We start from the raw sequence: 21,493 nt of genomic DNA on the forward strand, positions 1-21,493 counted from the left end.
CAGCAATTTCTGCTTTTGTTTCATTGGCATTGATGTTGCTAATACCTTCTCTTCCTGGGTGCCATTCCAAAGGTTGTGCCAACTGTGGCATTGAAGTCTTCAAGAAGAATTATCTTGTTCTCCTTGGGGATGTTTGACATCAGTGAGTCAAGGTCGGCGCAGAACGACTCCTTGACTTCCCCCTCCAAGTCAAGAGTTGGGACATAAGCACTCACAACTATCGTTATCTGCTTGTTGGTGACCATCAGGCAGATGACGATAAGTCAGTCGTTGATCCCTGCAAGAATTTCAGAGAGGCAACTGATGAGCTGGTTCTTAATTAGAATGCAACACTGTGATGTCTGGGCTAATCAGCTTTCCCTTTCCAAGCTCCCCTCTAAACCACTTAACTACTCTGCCTTGGAAATATATCCCCATTCCATCAGGATCGCTGAGTTAAAATCCTTGAACTTCCTCCCGAACAACATTGTGGATCAATGGAGTAAAGCAGTTTAAGGAAGCCACTGTCAACCATCTTCTCCAGGGCAGCTAGGGACGGGTAATTAAGGTTATCCCAGCCCACAATGCCCGTATCCCATGGATAAATTGAAAGGATCTCTGCAGTGAATTTGAAACCATGACTCAGAGGCGAGAGTGCTGCCAGTGAGTAAAGGCTGACAATTGCTCAGGTTGCTGAGTGAGGCAGTTCTGTTGCTGAGGGTGGGTGGGGCGTTTCGCCGGGATGGGGTGGTACAGGCAGGTTAGATTAGATTACTTACAGTGTGGAAACAGACCCTTCGGGCCAACAAGTCCACACCGACCCTCCAAAGATCAACCCACCCAGACCCATTCCCCTACATTTACCCCTTCATCTAACACTACGGCAATTTTAGCGTGGCCAATTCACCTAACTTGCACATTTTTGGACTGTGGGAGGAAACCAGAGCACCCGAAGGAAACCCACACAGACACGGGGAGAATGTGCAAACTCCACATAGACAGTTGCCTGAGGCATGAATTGAAGCCAGGTCTCTGGCGCTGTGAGGTAGCAGTGCTAACCACCGTGCTGCCCAGGTGTTCGTGACTTGCGGGCGATTTCTGTTCGAAAATCACAAGCAATGCGCTCAGGGCTCTGGGCTATGAGAGGAGCTGTGGAAAATCTCATCCTGTTTTCTTTTTCTCTTAGCCGGTTTCATTTTTTTCTGGACCTCTGACCTGTCATGTAAAGAATTGATTTCATCCCAAGAGTGTGGAAAACAAAACACACATGCATTTCAAAAGCTGAAGGAGAGGGCAGTTGAAAGCATTCCCAGTTCTCTGGTATTTTCATTACAAAGGCCAAGGTATACAGAGATATGCACCATCGTGCATTGGAAAGAGTACTGAGTGCATCTGTAACTGTTGTTTTCTTCTTATTATTTATACGTCTCGGCAGAGTTTACTCTACTCACGTTTTGAGATGTTCATCTTGGACCAGCTACCCACTCCTTCCTAAGTGCCATTGTCCAGTTGTCCAGCAGTTACATGAGCTGGATGCTCAGAGCCTGGTTTGATCTGATTTGTGACCCATGAACAGGCAAGGGTCCTCAGCATGGTGACAGCCCTCATCGCCCCAGCTGGAGTAGGAAAGCTACCTTCTGCGAAAGTGAGGACTTGAAAAATATCGTGCCACAGGATGTTGGCACCCTGTCCATGTGTGGTTGCCAAACCTACTTTTAATATTATTTGTCGAGCATTTGTAAGTGAAGCACTTCCATTAGTGCCAGACAACATAATACCAGCTCTCTCAAACAGCCGCAACAGAATAAGCACTTACAAATGTCTCAATATCTATTGACAAGGCTGTTTAAAAAAAGGAATTGGATACGTATTTAAAGAGGGAGAATATAAAAGGGGCATTCCAAAGCACTTTCCAGCTGCTGAAACATTTGTGAATTGTAATCACTGTTGTGGTATTGGAAACACAGTACTCATTTTACAAGCAGCAAGATTCCATAAACAGCAACATGACAATAGCCAGTTCATCTGTTTTAGTGATGCTGGTTAAGGGATATTTTGGGGAGATCAGGGGTTGACAGCTTTGCTGAGTTGGCAGAAAAGTATAGAGGGTGGTGTGTGAATGGAACGAGCTGCCACAGGAAGTGGTGGAAGCTGGTACAATTATTACATTTGAAAGGCATCTGGTTGGGTTCATGAATAGGAAGGGTTTGGAGGATATGGGCCAAGTGCTGGCAAATGGGGCTAGATTAAGGTTGGATATCTGGTCGGCATGGACGAGTTGGACTCAAGTGTCTGTTTCCAAGCTGCACATCTCTGTGACTCTAAAAGAGGAATTAATATCTGATAAAGGGTTACTGAAATGTTAACTCTGTTTTTCTCTGTTCAGATACTGCCAGACCTGCTGAGTTGCTCCAGCACTTATTACTTTTGTTGCAGATCAGCCCCAGTCTTGTTTAGATGATAAGGCAGCTCAACAGGCTGAGTGATCTACTCCATCTCCTGATTCTTGCGTTCCTATGATCGAAACTGACCGGGACACAAGGGAGTATTCCCCTGTTCCTTTTTCAAATAGTGCTATTCCATCTACCTGAAAGGGCAGGTTCCGAGCTTAACCTATCAGTTGGCATTGCTAACAGTGTAGCATCTTCTCAGTGTTGCACTGGGACTGTAAACAGCAATTTATGTCATTTAGGGCATTGGTTAGCTCAGTTGGCTGAATGGCTGGTTTGCACTCCAGAGTGCTGCCAACAGCCTGGATCCAATCTCTTCACCAGTCAAGTTTACCATGAAAGTCTTTTGTTCTCAACCTTATCTGAGATGTGGTAATCCTCAGGTTACACCACCAATCAGTATAGTATCCCAAATGAATGAACAACCCTCTGGTCCTCTGGGACAAAGACAACTTTAGGTGTTTATTCACTGAGGCTATTACCCAGCCCTAATTTCCTGCAGAACAGTTAAGAGTCAAGTCCATTGCTGTGGGTCTTGAGTACATATAGGCTAGTCAAAGTAAGGATGGCAGATTTCCTGGTAGAAAATATATTTGTGAATCCCTGACGGGCGTTTTATGACAACTGACTGTGGTTACATATACTTTATTTTGAAATTGAACTCAAATGTTACCATCTACGATGGTGGGGTTTGAACCCACAGCCCCAGAACATGACTTGGATGCTCTGGATTTCCATCTCCATCAGCACCTTAATCAACCCTTAGCTCCAACCATTGGTGTTAGCTAGTTCATGCTGGATGACTGCCTATTTACAGGCACGCTTGCAAAATCCATCAGGTGGACCTAGACGGTCAAAGAGGTGACCAACAGATTAACCTGCAACCTAGCTCACAGTCCAGCAGTAGTCCAAGGTCTGTTTAAAAACAAAACCCTTGACTTTGCAGTGATCTTGTCCAGTCCTTTTGTTGTGTTTTTTTTTCAAAACAAATCAGCAACTGCTTATTTGAACTGAAGAAAAAATAATATAGTTTATGACATCTGAGAAATAAATTGCTGTAACAATATCTCAACTCTTTATACATTGTTCTCACATAGCCCTAGTGTGGGAATTAACACAAAGCAGGAATTGTACAAAAACCAGGTGTGCGACACCCTCCTGACAGACAGCCACGTTTAGTGGTCCCCTGTGAATGAAGCCTTGCTTTAACAAGAAGCAATCAAGTGTTTGGACTTTGGGTTCATTTAACATCCCATTTCTGGGAAAGAAAAACGGAAACAGACTGTAGATACTCACATCAGGCTTTCTCACTAAGTGGGCCAGAGGGGCTTTTTCCGTTCCCTCCCTTGGCTGTTACTTTGAGCGCATTTTTAACTCGAGCAAGCCTTTGCAGAGTGCCCTTGCAGACACACAGACCATGCCTGTCCCTCGCACATTCCCCACTGGTAAATCACAGGGGCTGAGTGAAGTGGGAGAGGAGCCATTGTGAAGCTGTCAAGCCAAGGCAAGTTAAATAGGCTGAAGTGATAGCTCATGTTAACACTCGACAGTCATTGCCAGGCAAACAAAGAGCCAGCGGAGGACAGTTAAAAGGCAATTTGGCTCTAATGGGTGGTCGATTTTCAAAACACAAGAACAAGGAAGAAAGGGAATGGACAGTCCTGCCACTTGCGGTTGAACGCAAAGAATCTGGGGCCTTTTTTCTAAAAACAAATCCTGACAGGGCTTCTTTAAGTGTGACCTGAACAAGGGGAGAGAATACAAGTAAATACAATGGAGGCAGGTGTCGCTGGGAGGTCTCAGATGGTTGCATGTAACTACGCAAATTTAACATTGATGAGTGGAAAGGGGTCAGCCTCCTCTTTGCAATTCAAATGATTGCAAAGGTCCTCCGACCACCTACCCACATCACCCCCGCCCACCACCAACACCCCCCCCCCAACCTCTCCCCTTCCCTTTGTGCCTCACAGCATGCAGGCATATTACACAGCGGGGAGGGGTAACTAGGCAGAAGCACTGATGCTATAAGAGAGCAGGACAGGTGGGAGATTCAAATAGGCCCCCTAATGGGACAGCCATTACTTTAATGCATTAAAATTCCCCATCAATTGTCAGTTCCTAATTCAAGGTTGGAAGGTCAATGGTAAAGTAGCAGAGAGAGAGAGACAGAAAGAATAAACCTGTCTGCTGCCAGTGAAAGAGAACTGAGATTTTAATGGTCAAAGATTTAGGTTTTGGCAAAGTTGTTTCGGAGGCAATTTATTTTCAGTCACTCCATGTTTGAAGGCAGTGTGTTTTTGGCGTTACATTCCTATATGGGAAATGATGATAAGAAATAGGAGGCAATTAATTAAATGCTGCAGCCAATTGTGAGGTGGCAGCTAACTAACTCCGGGATTACCTTCGCTGTTTTAAACTGTAATTACACTAATTGCATTTGGCGCCAGAAAGGATCCATAGCAGGCAAGTTACTTGCGCGATTCCAATGACAAGGTAGAGCTGCTGGATGCTTGGCCTGATTTACTCTGACACAGAGAGCAGAGAGGGATCTGGTTCCAGGCATACAACCATAGCAGAGGCAGCCTTCCCCTGCCTCCTCACAGGGCGAAAGCACACAGCCAGGCTGCAAACTGAAGCAAGCTTGGTTTCTTTTGCAAGCTTAATCTCTTGTTAATTGTTTCATAATGAGCAGCTCTTCAGCCTCAATCCTACCTTGTGTAATTGAATTGGAAATTCCTCCCCTCTTTAATCCAATCCTTTCCCCTGCTGTGTAAAGCCTGCTCTTAAACTTGATTAGTTTACAAACAGATCCATGCCATTTTGTTGCTTGCCTTTGTTCTCTGGTAGATTGAGTGTGCGTGTGCATGTACATGTGTGTGCATATATGTACATGTGCGTGCCTGTGTGTTGGTGCATTATAACAATGCCTTTAACACTAGAGAGAAAGACATAACTTTCATGATCTCCAAATGTCCTAAAACAACTTCCAAATACTGCCTACACTCAAACACAGTCCAGTGTTGGAATGTGGGAAATGAGGGAATGACTGTCGGCAATGTTGGTATATGGGAAATATGGCAAGCAAAATGGGCACAGCAAGCTCCCACAAACAACATTGTAATGCAGAATGGATTGGCTGTTTTTGAGATGTTGATTGAGCAGTAAAATATTGGGTCAGACAGCCAGGAGAACTCTGTTGTTCTTCTTTGAAACAATGCCAAGGCTCTTTTGCCTGGGAGTCTGTTCAACAAGATAGACTGGGCTTCTATTTAACAACTTCAGCCAATAGACAGTACCCAATAGTATGGTTCTCCCATCAGTACTGTCCCTCCAACAGTATAGCACTCACTTAGTGCTGTCCCTCCAACAATGTAGACCTCCCTTGGTACTGATTCTCCAACAGTGTGGCACTCCCTCAGTACTGTCCCTCCAACAGTGTAGCACTCCCTCAGTACTGTTCCTCCAACTGTGTTGCACTCCCTCAGTACTGTCCCTCCAACAGTGTAACACTCCCTCAGTACTGCCCTCCAACAATGCAGTTCTCCATCAGTACTGTCTCTCCAACAGTGTAGCACTCCCTTAGTACTGTCTTCCAATAGTGCGGATCTCCATCAGTACTGTCTCTCCAATAATGTGGCACTTCCTTACTACTGGCCCTCCAACAGTGTAGCACTCCCTCAGTACTGTCCCCCAACAGTGTAGCACTCCCTCACTATTGCCCTCCAACAGTGTAACACTCCCTTAATACTTTCCCTCCAACAGTGTAGCACTCCCTTAGTACTGTCCCTCCATTAGTGTGGCACTCCCTCAGTACTCGCCTTTCATTCAGTTCAAACCGTCTGGTAGTGTTTTGTACAAGGAATATTGTCCTCTTGGGTGACTGTGCTCAAATCCAAAGAGTGAGATGATTTTGTAACCTTTGATTTTCTAACTTAGAGATAAGAAGGCTCCCCACTGCCGAGGAGCTGATACATTTAAAAGCAGTGACTTATATCATTGTGAATGCTTACAATTAAAAACACAAGCAGGCAGCTGTGGTAAAAAAAAACTCAGCAGGTCTGTTAGTATCAGCGGAGGGAGGAGAACAGAATTATGTTTAAGATCTGTGACACTTCATCAGAGCAATGATGAAAACATTTTATAGGGATGTGGGTGATGTGGGCCATAGCGAGTTTTGTGACAGAATCGTGCAATAGGTTCAGCAAGATCCACCTTGACTTTGGGAGCACCTTGCATCATTTTTTATGCTTTTCACCACATGTGAGGAGTTTCTCACTGGAAACTTGCCAATTGACGTGCCTTGTTGGCTGACTAATTTGTCTCATTAATACTTACCAAACAAGCTAGACTTCAGGAAAACTCAACATGGCAGCCAGAGTGGATTCCTGACAGATTCAGCTCACTGCTTTCCCTAAATGGCCTCCATGTTGCCGTCAGCCAAAGATAAACCATGGGAACCCACTCTCCTCAGCATCTGCCAATCCCTGGCAGCCAGCCTGGGATCTCTCCAATGCATTGGCAATTCCCTTTGGAAGCACAGACATGGAGCATCAGCAGTGGGAACAATTTGCATCCACAAAGAGGCATCACATCCAATAGACAATCCCAAGAAGACACTGTACCTATCAACACACTGGTCATCATATCCTACCCATATCAGAATGAACTACCAGGCTGCTACAAACACTAGGTATCATAGTAGCACACCAATTAAAAGCCACACTATGCCAACTACTTACCAGGACAAAGGCCCCCATACCCACAACATGTAGGACCAACATGGTACACAAAATCGCTTGCAACAACTGCAACAAGCACTGCATTGGACAAACAGAAAAAAAACTAGCTATTCAACTTCGTGAGCATCAACTGGCAACTGAATAACAGGATCCACTCCCCCTCACCTCCGTACACACAGACCATCAATTCAACCAAAGATGGGCAACTCAGGTGAATTGGCCGTGCTAAATTGCCCATAGTGTTAGGTGTATTAGTCAGAGGGGGGTGGGTTACTCTTCAGAGGGTGGGTGTGGACTTGTTGGGCCAAAAGGCCTGTTTCCTCACTAATCCAATCTAATCTAACTGTGAGAAAGTAACCATTCTAGAACAAGCTACCCAGACACACACCAGAGAGTTCTTGGAAGCTTGGCTTTCAATCAAAATGGTCATCAACAAACACATAGACCCAATGTACAGAGAAGACCCGGAGGTGACACTCGCTAAAACGGACTGGACCACAGAAGAACCAAGCAAGATGGAACAACAGTGTCTCATGGTAGTCGTCCTAATGATGTTACCCAGCATGGTAATGAAACATCTGCATGGTAACCCAGCAGCTCAGCGAGCTAACCAACTACAGTCCACAACCCGAGCTACAGGTCTTCGTGAAAACTTTCAATCACCCTGTTTGTTTCTATGTCCCTTGATAGCTTTATCCCAAATAAAGGAGTCTAGCAACCTCAGTATAATAGGTTCCAAATAACTTCTGCTTTCTAAAGAAAGTCACAATAGTCCCACTCTCTTGTTTGAGCGAGAGAGAACTGATGGTGTTTTAGCCTGAGGGTCATCATACATTGGGCAAGGGGAGAGGTTGAGAAGAAGGGACCTTAGTCATAATTCACCTGGTGCAAGGATTGAACTTGTACTGTTGGTATCACTCTGTATTGCAAACCAGCCATCCAAACCAACCAACTACCCTTTGTGTGAACGCATATCTCCTAACATCGAGTTGAACATTTTAAGGTTGTGCCTCCTTGCATTCTTGTTCTTTGGTCTTGTACCAGAGCATCTCTGTCAACTCTTTTTATCATCTTAAATGCCCAATTAGATCATGTTTAATCTATGACACTCAAGATATCTTTTCTTGTTTCATGTCTGTGAAAACTAGAGTAACTTCAGCCTTTTAAAATTCTTTTGTGAGCATCTATTGCCCTTCCTTAATTGCCTTAGTGGTGGTGATGAGCTGACTTCTTGAACCTTTCCAGTTCAGATATGTGGTGTCCCAATCTCGGTGTGGTTAGAGAGAGTGTTCCAGGATTTTGACCCAGTGACAGTGAAGGAATAGCGATGTAGTTCCAAGTCAGGGTCATGTATGGCTCGGACGGACAGTGCCCACTGGTAGAGTTCCTGTGTCTCTGCTGACCTTGTGCTCTGAGGTGATAGAGGCCACAGATTTGGAATTTGCTGTGAGAATCGTAGAATCCCTTCCTCACGGAAAGAGGCCATTCTGCCCATCCAGTCAATGTTGACCCTCCGAAGAGCATCCTGCCCATATCCAGCCCTCACCCTATGCTCGTATCTACTAGGGTTCAGATCAGAGTGGTGCTGGAAAAGCACAACAGATCAGGCAGCATTTGAGGAGCAGGAAAATCGATGTTTCGGGCAAAAGCCCTTCATCAGGAATCCTCTCAGAATTCTAGCATCACTCTAATCTAAACTCTGGTTTCCAGCATCTGCAGTCCTCTCTTTTGCCTCATATCTACTAGGGCCAACCCACCTAGCCTGCGCATGCCTGGACACTATGGGCAGTTTAACATGGCCAATCCACCTCAGCAACAAATCTTTGGACTGCAGAAAACCAGAACACCTGGCAGAAATCCATACAGACACTGGTGCAAACTCCACTACAATGAACCTGAATCCCTGGCACTGTGAGGCATCAAGGAGAAAGTGAGGACTGCAGATGCTGGAGATCAGAGTGGAGTGTGTGGCAATGGAAAAGCACAGGAGGTCAGGTAGCATCCGAGGAGCAGGAGAATCAATGTTTCAGGCATAAGTCCTTCACTCCTGATGAAGGGCTCATGCCCAAAAACATTGATTCTTCTGCTCCTCAGATGCTGTCTGGCCTGATGTGCTCTTCCAGCAACACACCTCAGCACTGTGAGGCAGCAGTGCTCACCATGCTGCTGCCCTGTTAAAGGAGCTTTCTTGCAGATGGGGCACACTAACACCATTGTGTGTCACTTGTGGAGGAAGTGAATGTTTAAGTTGGTGAATAAGATGTCAACAGTGCTAGGGTCCTGAGTTCTGATGCAGAACGACATGATGAGCTGATGTGCTTTGAGGTAATTGATTCAAGTTCCAGCTCCTACACATTGTGCTGAATGCAGGAACCACAGCTGGTCAGGAATAAATGACTTGTCTAGTTCGATATGTTTGGGGCTCACTGATGTATAATTTTCTGACCTTACCTGTGGTGACCCAAGGTCACAGATTTCAGGTAATGTTTCGATAATTGGCAAAAGAACGCAGAAGGAAGATAAGGAGAGTTTTATTTATCGTGCAGTGTGCATTCAGGGTATAGAATGTACTGCCTTACTGCGTGGATTCAGCAGTAAACCCGAAAAGGAAAACAATGAAATGTGGGGAAACCATCTGCAATGGCACAGGGAAAGGACAAGAGATGGGGCAAACTGGATAGAGTTGTCTGAGCGATGTCTATGCAGTGGTCAGTCAGAGCAACGACCTTCTTGCAGAAATTGCTGGAAAAGCTCAGCAGGTCTGGCAGCATCTGTGAAGAGAAATCAGAGTTGACGTTTCGTATCCAGTGACCCTTCCTCAGAACTCGACCCGAGACATTAACTCTGGTTTCTCTTCACAGATGCTGCCAGACCTGCTGAGCTTTTCCAGCAACTTCTGCTTTTGTTTCTGATTTACAGCATCTGCAGTTCTTTTGGTTTTTAATCTTTTTACAAGATTGTTTATGGGTTTGTTTTCTCTTGCAGGATGCTCGAAGATGATCTGAAGCTCAGCAGCGATGAGGATGATGGTGAACAGGTAAGTGCAACAACAACAACAACAACAATGTGTATTTACGTTACACCTTTAATGAAGGGAACAATCCTAATACATTTGCAATAGCATTATCAGTTAGAAATTTGACATTGGGGCACATTAAAGTGATATTAGGACTGGGAACTCAAAGCTTGGTTGAAGATTTAGGGTTTGAGGAATGCCTTAAAGGAGGAGAGAGAGAGAGAGAGAGAGAGAGAGAGGTTCATGCAGAGACTTCCAGTGAAGGACTAGGCAACTAAGTTGTTGTTACTGGTGGAATGACTAAAATTGGAATGGCCTAGAGGACAAAATATGAAGAATACAGAGGTGTCAAAGACTTGTATCTCTGGAGGACTTCACACAAAACTCTTGCACCTGTTTTGTTTTATTTTAACCTTCTGTTATGGTTTACAAGTATCTCCTGAAGAGAGTGATCCGTGAAATCAAAGTGAAAAGCTCATGATTCGATATCGAACCATCCAGTAAGGTTGTTGTTTTATTGACTTGTACTTTGATCTTGGAGGAGCACCACAGATCATTGGTAAAACAGCTCCACTTGCTTCATGCTGAACAGAGGAGTCCAAATCTAAATACTCCAGCTTTGAGAGGCCTGAGACCAATTTATGAATGAATGAGCCTTCCTCTCCATTCCCAGTGACCCACACAAATGGTAATAGCTTGTGTATTACAATATGTGCATACCCTGTTCCAAACATGGGAAAGAAAAGTGAGACTTATATTTGGTACTGCTGGGGACATAGTGGCTTTAACATTGGACTAGTAACCAAGAGCCTCTGACTTATGCTTTGGGACTAGGGTTCAAATCCTACCATGGTGGAAGGTACCATTTGCTCCCTTGATGGAGGGATCAATAACCAAGTACATAGATTTAAGTTGAAAAATGTGGTGCTGGAAAAATACAGCAGGCCAGGCAGCATCCGAGGAACAGGAGAATCAATGTTTCGGGCATACGCCCATCTTCAGGAATGAGGCTGGTGTGCCAAGCGGGCTGAGATAAAAGGTGGGGGGGTGGGGGGGGAATTTGGGGGAGGGGTGCTAGGAATACAATGCATGGAAGGAGGTGAGAGTGAGGGTGATAATACCGGAGAGGGGGTTGGGATGGAGAGCTCGGGAAGAAGATTGCAGGTCAAGAGGGCGATGCTGAATCCGAGGATTGGGACTGAGATAAGGTGGGGGGAGGGGAAATGAGGAAACTAGAGAAATCTACATTCATCCCGTGTGGTTGGAGGGTTCCTAGGCGGAAGATGAGGCGCTCTTCCTCCAGGCGTCGTGTGGCTAAGGTCTGATGATGGAGGAGGCCAAGGGCCTCCGCATATCATTGGTGGAGTGGGAGGGGGAGTTAAAGTGTTCAGCCACGGGGCGGTTGGGTTGGTTGGTGCGGGTGTCCCAGAGGTGATCCCTGAAACCTTCCGCAAGTAGGCGGCCTGTCTCCCCAATGTAGAGGAGACCGCAGCGGATACAGTAAATGATGTGTGTGGAGGTGCAGGTGAATTTGCGATGGATATAGAAGGATCCATTGGGGCTTTGGACAGAGGTGAGGGGGGGAGGTGTGGGCACAAGTTTTGCACTTCTTGCGGTTGCAGGGGAAGTGCCGGGAGTGGAGGTTAGGTTGGTGGGGGGTGTGGACCTGACGAGGGAATCGCGGAGGGAGTGGTCTCTCTGAACGCTGATAGGGGAGTGGAGGGAAATATATCTCTGGTGGTGGGGTCCGTTTGGAGGTGGCGGAAATTACGGAGGATGGTACGATGTATCCGGAGGTTAGTGGGGTGAAAGGTGTGGACCAGTGAGGTTCTGTCCTGGTGGCGATTGGAGGGGCGGGGTTCAAGGGCAGAGGTGTGGGAAGTGGAGGAGATGCTGTGGAGAACATCGTCCATCACGTCTGGGGGGAAATTGCAGTCTTTGAAGAAGGAGGCTATTTGAGTTGTTCGGTAGTGGAATTGGTCGTCCCAGAAGCAGATGCGGCGAGGTAGAGGAATTGGGAATATGGGATGGCATTTTTACAGGGGCCAGGGTGGGAGGAGGTGTAATCTAGGTAGCTGTGGGAGTTGGTCAGTTTGTAGTAAATGTCTGTGTTGAGTCAGTTGCCCGAGATAGAAATGGAGAGGTCCAGGAAGGGGAGGGAGGAGTCTGAGACGGTCCAGGTAAATTTGAGGTTAGGGTGGAAGGAGTTAGTAAAGTGGATGAACTGTTCAACCTCCTCATGGGGGCATGAGGTAGCACCGATACAGTCATCAATGTAGCGGAGGAAAAGGTGGGGGTGGTGCCAGTGTAGCTGCGGAAGATGAACTGTTCCACATATCCAACAAAGAAGCAGGCATAGCTGGGGCCCATGCGGGTGCCCCTGGCTACTCCTTTGGTTTGGAGGAAGTGGGAGGATTGGAAGGAGAAGTTGTTAAGAGTGAGGACCAGTTCAGTCAGTCGAAGGAGGGCGTCAGTGGAAGGGTACTGGTTGGGTCAGTGGAAGAGGAAGAAATGGAGGGCGTGGAGGCCTTCATGATTGGGGATGGAGGTGTACAGGGACTGGATGTCCATAGTGAAGATAAGGTATTGGGGGCTGGGGAACCGAAAATCATAGAGGAGGTGGAGGGCGTGGGTGGTGTCCCGAATGTAGGTGGGGAGTTCTTGTACTAAGGGGGACAGGACAGTGTCGAGGTATGCAGAGATGTGTTCGGTGGGGCAGAAGCAGGCTGAGACAATGGGTCGGCTGGGGCAGATGAGTCTGTGGAGTTTGGGTAGGAGGTAGAAATGGGCAGTGCGGGGTTGTGGGACTATGAAGTTGGAGGCAGTGGATGGGAGATCCCCTGAGGTGATGAGGTTATGGATGGTCTGAGAGATGATAGTTTGGTGGTGTGAGGTGGGGTCATGGTCAAGGGGGCAGTAGGAGGAGGTGTCCGCGAGTGAGGTGGGGTCATGGTCAAGGGGGCAGTAGGAGGAGGTATCCGCGAGTTGGCGTCTAGCTTCAGCGGTGTAAAGATCGGTGTGCCAAACTACCACTGCGCCTCACTTGTCTGCCGGTTTGATGGTGAGGTTGGGATGGAGCGGGGGGAGTGGAGGGCTACGTGTTGTGATGGTGAGAGGTTGGTGTGGGTGAGAGGGGTGGACAGGTTGAGGCGGTCAATGTCGCGACGGCAGTTGGGTATGAAGAGATCGAGGATGGGTAAGAGGCCAGCTGGGGGTGTCCAGGTGGATGGGGTGTGTTGGAGGCGGAAGAAGGGGTCATCAGAGGGTGGGTGAGAATCCTGGTTGAAGAAGTAGGCGCGGAGACGAAGGCGGAGGAAGAAATGCTCAAAGTCTAGAGTTTGACAAGCGGCTAGTCCTTCCACCCCGACCTCAAATTACCTGGACCATCTCAGACTCCTCCCTCTCCTTCCTAGACCTCTCCATTTCTATCTCGGGCGACGGACTCAACACAGACATTTACTACAAACCGACTGACTCCTACAGCTACCTAGATTACACCTCCTCCCACCCTGCCCCCTGTAAAAATGCCATCCCATTTTCCCAATTCCTCCGCCTCCGCCATATCTGCTCCGAGGAGGACCAATTCCAATACCGAACAACTCAAATGGCTTCCTTTTTCAAAAACCATAATTTCCCCCCGACGTGGTCAACAACGCTCTCCACCGCATCTCCTCCACTTCCGGCAGCTCCGCCCTTGAGCCCCGCCCCTCCAATCGCCACCAGGACAGAACCCCACTGGTCCTCACCTTCCACCCCACCAACCTCCGGATACATCATATCATCCTCCGTCATTTCCGCCACCTCCAAACAGACCCCACCACCAGGGATATATTTCCCTCTCCACCTCTATCAGCATTCAGGAGAGGCCACTCCCTCCGTGACTCCCTCGCCAGGTCCACACCCCCCACCAACCCAACTTCAACTGCCGGCACCTTCCCCTGCAACCGCAAGAAGTGCAAAACTTGTGGCCACATCTCCCCCCTCACCTCCCTCCAAGGCCCCAATGGATCCTTCTATATCCATCGTAAATACACCTGCACCTCCACACACATCATTTACTGTATCCACTGCACCCGATGTGGTCTCCTCTACATTGGGGAGACAGGCCGCCTACTTGCGGAAGGTTTCAGGGAACACCTCTGGGACACCCGCACCAACCAACCCAACTGCCCCGTTGCTGAACACTTTAACTCCCCCTCCCACTCCGCCTATGACATGCAGGTCCTTGGCCTCCTCCATCACCAGACCATGGCAACACGATGCCTGGAGGAAGTGCGCCTCATCTTCCATCTCGGAACCCTCCAACCACACGGGATGAATGTAGATTTCTCCAGCTTCCTCATTTCCCCTCTCCCCACCTTATCTCAGTCCTAACCCTCAGATTCAGCACCGCCCTCTTGACCTGCAATCTTCTTCTCAACCTCTCTATCCCCACCCCCTCGCCGGCCTATCACCTCCACCCTCACCTCCTTCCACCTACCGTATTCCCAGCACCCCTCCCCCAAATTCCCTCCCCCCTACCTTTTATCTCTGCCCGCTTGGCGTACCAGCCTCATTCCTGAAGACGGGCTTATGCCCGAAACGTCTATTCTCCTGCTCCTCAGATGTTGCCTGGCCTGCTGTATTTTTCCAGCACCACATTTTTCAACTCTGGTACTCCAGCATCTGCAGTCCTCACTTTCTCCTATGTAGATTTAAAGCAGGGGTAGAGGCTTTAGAAGAAATAGAACCATAGAGATGTATATCATGAAAACGGACCCTTCAGTCCAACATGTCCAACATGTCCATGCCGACCAGATATCTGAAATTAATCTAGTCCCATTTGCCAGCACTTGGCCCACAGCTCTCTAAGTCTTTCCTCTTCTTATACCCATCCAGATGCCTGTTAAATGTTGTAATTGTACCAGCCTCCACCAGTTCCTAGGACAGCTCGTTGCATACATGCAGCTCCCTCTGTGTAAATAAGATGCCCCTTAGGTCTCTTTTCAATCTTTCCCCTCTCACCTTAAACCTATGCTCTCCAGTTTTGGACCTTAGAAAAGACCTTGCTTATTCACCCTACCCAGGCCCATTATGATTTTATAAACCTCTACAAGGTCACCCCTCAGCCTCCAACGCTCCAGCGAAAATAATCCCAGCCTGTTCAACCTCTTGCTAGAGCTCAAACTTTCCAACCCCAGCAACATCCTTTCTGCACCCTTTCAAGTTTAACAACATCGTTCCTATAGCTGGGAGATCAGAATTTAACACAATATCCCAAAACTAACTTAACCTGCGAGAAAACATCTTTTCACCCAGAGGGTGGTGGGTGTCTGGAACTCTCTGCCTCTAACGGTGGGAGAGACAGAAACCTCATCACATTTTAGAAGTATTCAGATTTATGCTTGTAATACTAAGGCATCTAAAGCCATGGAGAAAGTGAGGACTGCAGATGCTGGAGATCAGAGCTGAAAAATGTGATGCTGGAAAAGTGCAGCAGGTCAGGCAGCATCCAAGGAGCAGGAGAATCGACGTTTCAGGCATCAGCCCTTCTTCAGGAATCTAAAGCCGTGGGCCAAGTGCTGAAAAATGAGATTAGAACTGGCAAGGAAACAATAGGCCAAAAAGCCTTTTTCTTTGCTGTAGGTCTCTGTGATCTATCTGTCTGGTATGTTTTACTAACAGCAGATGTTCCAAAGTACTTTATAGTCAATAAAGTACTTTTGAAATGACTGCTATAATATGAAAAATGGTGAAAGAGAAAAGTGAAATCATAGGCCAAAACAAAAACAGCAAATGCTGGAAACCTTCAGCAGGTCTGTCAGATACCATGGAGAGGGAAACAGGGTTAGCATTTCAAAGTGACCTCTTTCAGTTGATGAAGTGTCATGAAAGCTCAATCTCTTTCTTTCTCCATGGATTGACCCTCCCAGCACTTTCTTATCTCAGACTTCCAGCATCTGACAGATTTTGATTTTATGAAATCACAGAGGCCAGTTGGGAGAGAGCAATAAAAACAGGAGAAATTTCTCTCTGACCCTTTTAGGCCAACAGAACCAGTCCAGGGAAAGACCTGGGCCCTGCTTCAGCACCTCTATACAATGTAAAGTGATCAGTTTACCCAGCAGAATCTGTAGCTTGATGGACCTCAAAGGGGGAATCTAACTGAGGCTGACCCTAGTACAGTTCAAGCGTGAGACTTCTGATCCTACCCACTCTATTTACAAAGTAAAGTCACCATAGCCCTACCATACCATAGGGCTGCTCTCTCATTACAGAGAGGTGACTGGTAGTGGTTTCATCTGAAGGCCAATATCCCTAAGGCAAGGGGAGAGGTTGAGGAGAATCCTTCATGGTAGCCTCAGCTGGTGTGGGACTTGAACCCAGCACTGTGGATAACTCACTGGAACACTAACCATGATGGCTCAATGGTTAGTGCTCCTGTCTCACAGTACAAGGGACCTGAGTTTGATTCTAGCCTTGGGTGACTGTCTGTGTGAGGTTCTCACTGTGTCCACACTGGATTCTTTTGGATGCTCCAGTTTCCTCCCACAGTCCAAAGATGTGCAGGTTAGGTGGATTGGCCATGCTAAATTGTCCATAGTGTCTAGGGAAGTACAGGCTATGTGGATTTTTATTATAGAATCTTGACAGTGTAGAAACAGGCCCTTCAGCCCAATAAGTTCACACCAACCCTCTGAAGAGGATCCCACCAAGATCCATTCCCCTACCCTATTACTATACATTTTACCCCCTGATTAATGCACCTAACCTACATATCCCTGAACACAATGGGCAATTTAGCATGGCCAATTCACCTCACCTGCACATCTTTATAATGTGGGAGGAAATTAGAGCACGAGGAGGAAACCCTGGCAGACGGGGGAGAATGTGCAAACTCTACACAGACAGTCTGCCGAGGCTGGAATCGAACCTGGGTCCTAGCACTGCGAGGCAGCAGTGCTAACCACTGAGTCACCATGCTGCTCATTAGCTGTGAGAAGTGCAGGATTACTGGGTGTGGTGGGTCTGCGGGTGAGGGCCGGTGTGGACTTGATGGGCCAAATGGCCTTTTTCCACACTCTCAAGATTCTATGATTCTGTTGAGTTGCACAGGGTAAAGGGGCAGCATTCCTGCTTTGCCCTGTTCTTTTGCTTTCTGTGATTCCTTGTGATGGCTATTGGTTTTACAGAACCTTCCAATCTTAATTGACAGTTTTTAAATCCTTACAGAAATAAAGGCACTTAACCTCCCCTGTCATAAAATGAGAGAAAATGTCACCAAGTGTCCTAATTACATATAATTAAGAAGTGAAATGCAGAAGGTATAGTCTGTTACCTGTGCAAAGCAGTAAACCCTGGCTGTATTGTACATGACATTTACAATGGCTACAGGAACCCTATTAAATACACATTCCTCTTTTATTTACTTGTGAGTTAGTGCTGAGCCTCAAATGATAGGAAATCAAAGGCTAAGGCCTGGAATCAATTTCCATTTATTACTTAGAAGCTGTTATTGATGCTTGCTGCCTTAGAATGGTTGTCTAGTCACAAAGCTTTGTCCAATGACCTTAATACAAATGAACACAGAAACACAACTGGCTCACAATGCATCATTTTGAACAAGTGTCCAATATATATCAATCAAATGCATATTTGAGAGTTGCCCATATTTCACTTGGTGAGCTTCAGCAGTGTGAGGATTTGCAAAGAGATACTCTGCTGAAGGTACATTGGCGATAACTGTCAGCTTTGAAGATCTAAGGAGGAGATAAATCGATTTAATTACAGCCAGCATCTGTTCTTACAATTTACTGTAATTCACATCAAGTCTGCTGCATTCCTCTAACTTTAATGAATGTGGCAACTGTACGAAAGCCTTAAGCATCCCCTTTTCTAAACATATATTTGCCATGTCATTTGCCGAACAGTATCAAGCTCTGGGCGCAGAACACACAAACGTGCAGACACAATGGAAATGGCATGTTGAGCTGATCTCCTAACTAGAAAATGATTGGACTTGACATCAACATAAAATTCATACGGGTGAAATATATTGGAATACTACTCGTCATTTAATGACCTGTGTGACATTTTATCTTGCCCTGTGTATGTGAACTTTGCAATACATGACTAAAAAAGTTTGAGTTAGAAATAAGAATTACGGCCTGAACATTGTGGAGCATGATCTCTGCTGATCCAAAACCCTGCCTTGCCTTTGATTGATTTGACCTAATGCCACATATACTGATAATATTTTGGATTCTCCTCCCACAACAACCAGCATGCTTCATAGTTTATGTTCCAGTGTTAATTTTAGTTTTCTGGCTCATGTATCATGGGATGCTGGGGTGTTCCTGTGTTCTATGTACCTGACAGTCTAAAAAACAGGAACTAAAACAAAAAAATGCTGGAAACTCTCAGCAGGTCTGACAGCATCTGAAATAACTACACAGAGACCAGTATGCCATCACCAAGTCACCCTTCATTTACATGTGGAGAATCCTTGATATTGATCCAGCTCCCTCACAGCCAGCTCTCAGAGTGAACAGACCCTCTGCCATTCTTGTTTATATCTGTCAGCCAGGGCTCCTTGATTGGACCAGGTTAATAGCCACAATCAGGGAACTCCTATTCTATGAGGTCCACCTCATTGGCCTCATTACAATCACTACAGCACCTGTAGAGAGAAACCAGAATTAACGTTTCGGGTCCAGTGACCCTACGTCAGAAATCGATTTAAAAAAAAGGAACTTGCATTCTCAGACACAAACATGCAAATCCAGATTAACATGCGCGCATGCACACATACATACACACAAACACACATTCTCTCTTTCTCGCGCTCTCCCAAACACATACACACTCATAGTCTCTCACACTCTTTCACAATCTCACTCTCTCACATACACTTTCTCTCTCACGCACACACACACGCACTCTCACATGCACATTCTCACTTCCTTTCTCTCTCTCTGTCTCTCCCCCCACTCTCTCTGTCTCACTTACGTTCACACAGTGTGTGTGTAAATCACCAGACAATTAATTCTGTTTATTCAGGAACAGATGTCGGCCAGAACATGGTATCTTGTATCTCCAGCTGAAAAATGTGTTGCTGGAAAAACGCAGCAGGTCAAACAGCATCCAAGGAGCAGGAGAATCGATGTTTCGGGCATAAGCCCTTCTTCAGAAATCTAAAGCCATGGGTCAAGTGCTGGAAAATGAGATTAGAACTGGCATGGAAACAATAGGCCAAAAAGCATATCAGACAGATCACAGAGACCTACAGCAACGAAAAAGGCTCTTTGGCCTATCGTTTCCATGCCAGTTCTAATCTCATTTTCCAGCATTTGGCCCATGGCTTTAGATTCCTGAAGAAGGGCTTATGCCCGAAACGTCGATTCTCAGGATGCTGCCTGACCTGCTGTGCTTTTCCAGCAACACATTTTTCAGCTCTGATCTCCAGCATCTGCAGTCCTCACTTTCTCCATCTTGTCTCTCCACCCCATGAGAGGGTAAGGAGTGTTTGAATGTCCCATCTAACCTGAAAGACAGACCCTCAAATAGTGCCGCCACCACTCCATCCTGATGTCAAGTGTTAGCCTTGGCTTTTGCAACTGAGTCTCAGAATTGGGGCTTGAACCAGCAACGTTTTGACTCAGAAACAAGATACAAACCTTGACCATGGAACCTGACATTTAATAATGATATAAATTTGTACTGGGTCCATGCAAAGTGATAAAAATGGCCATTCATTTCATCTCTGAGTTATCAGCTCCAGTGTTTCAAATGTGTCATTCTCAACCCCTCATTAGAGTTGAGTCCTCATCATCATTCTCATGGATTTCCTTGCATCTATCCACACTAGTTACATGTTGATATATTTGACAGTGTCATCTCGTATACATGACAAGATAATTTGAAAGTGAAATTGAGAACATATCTATGAAGCTGGGAAGACACATGCATCTAGGACAGTAATTTGCCACAAGCCTTCAACACAGTGACACTGTAACACATGCTAGTCCCATAATTAACCCATACAGTATTCAGTACTGGGCACGGCACGTCAACACAGTTTCACCAGAACGGTGCTGGAGCAAAAGACAATAGATTGTGAAGCTGACTTGAATAGACCGAATAGGTATTTGCTCAAGAAGGTTAAAGATGTTAAGTTAGCTTAATAAGGTAACTAAATCATTAGTTTGTCAGATAATGAAAACTACTTCATTTAGTCAGATCAAGGGAAAATTGGTTAAAGGTAGAACTGAGCAATTCAAGAGTGACATCAGAATGCACATGATACAAAGGGAGCTGGAAATCTGGAACAAGCACAGAAAATGTTGGACTCGGCATGAACACATTTTCTCTCTCCACAGATGCTGACAGTCTGCTGGGTTTCTCCAGCATTCTCTGTATTTCTTTCAGATTTCCAGCATCAGCAGAATTTGTTTTGATTGGAAATCTGGAACTCTGTTACCCCAAAGCTGTTATTTCTCAGTGTGAAATGACACCATCAAAACCGAAGCTTTTTGCTTTTTCGGGCAATGGTATTAAGGGGGACAGAACCAATGCACAAATGAGTTGAGATGCCCATCAACTGTGGCTTAAGTGAATGGTGGCAGAGACAGAAAGGAGGAATCATGTGACAAAGTTGTCATGCCCCTGTCTCTGAATTAGAATTAAACCCTCGACTGCTGAGATATGATGCTTATGTAAAATGTGTTCATAATGTGTCCAAATGAATTGATTATTAGCCTGTAAATCTTTCCAGTTGTAGGCACCGAGGGTGTGAGAGATTCCTAGAGTTAGACTTTAGATTTTGTCACTTGTCCTCAAGTACAAAGTACAGGTGTACAGTCTATAATGTCATCACACAAAGCACAATCTTCGGTGTGAAAACTCTTGGTACAAAGTACTAAGAGAAACAGAGTTGCAAAGTTAAGCATTACTTCAGAGAATAAGTAGAAGAATAACTTTAATGAAACAGTGATGCATGGATAGAAAGAACAAGAGGATGGCCAATGCTCCAATCAATAGCTCGAGATTGCAACACATGTAAAAAGTTCAATGTTACCACAGCAACACAGTGAACTGTAAGTTACTACAGGCTTGACAGGCTGTACATGCTGTTACTATGGAAACTTAACACTTATGGGCGGCACGGTGGCACAGTGGTTAGCACTGCTGCCTCACAGCGCCTGTAGACCTGGGTTCAATTCCCGACTCAGGCGACTGACTGTGTGGAGTTTGCACGTTCTCCCCGTGTCTGTGTGGGTTTCCTCCGGGTGCTCCGGTTTCCTCCCACAGTCCAAAGATGTGCGGGTCAG

The 21,493-nt window shown here is 46.1% G+C and overlaps 1 protein-coding gene across 2 annotated transcripts in view; it reads left to right on the forward strand.

Moving 5' to 3' along the window:
• aff2 (AF4/FMR2 family, member 2) overlaps nucleotides 1-21,493 on the forward strand; it is a 536,530-nt gene that overhangs the window by 377,526 nt on the left and 137,511 nt on the right. For both annotated transcript variants that reach the window (XM_060832402.1, XM_060832404.1), the window contains exon 8: nucleotides 10,154-10,205. In XM_060832402.1, coding sequence (XP_060688385.1) covers nucleotides 10,154-10,205 — 52 coding nt within the window. The remainder of the gene's footprint in view (nucleotides 1-10,153; nucleotides 10,206-21,493) is intronic.

Source organism: Hemiscyllium ocellatum, chromosome 11 (assembly GCF_020745735.1).
Source record: "Hemiscyllium ocellatum isolate sHemOce1 chromosome 11, sHemOce1.pat.X.cur, whole genome shotgun sequence".
Lineage (NCBI taxonomy): Eukaryota > Metazoa > Chordata > Chondrichthyes > Orectolobiformes > Hemiscylliidae > Hemiscyllium > Hemiscyllium ocellatum.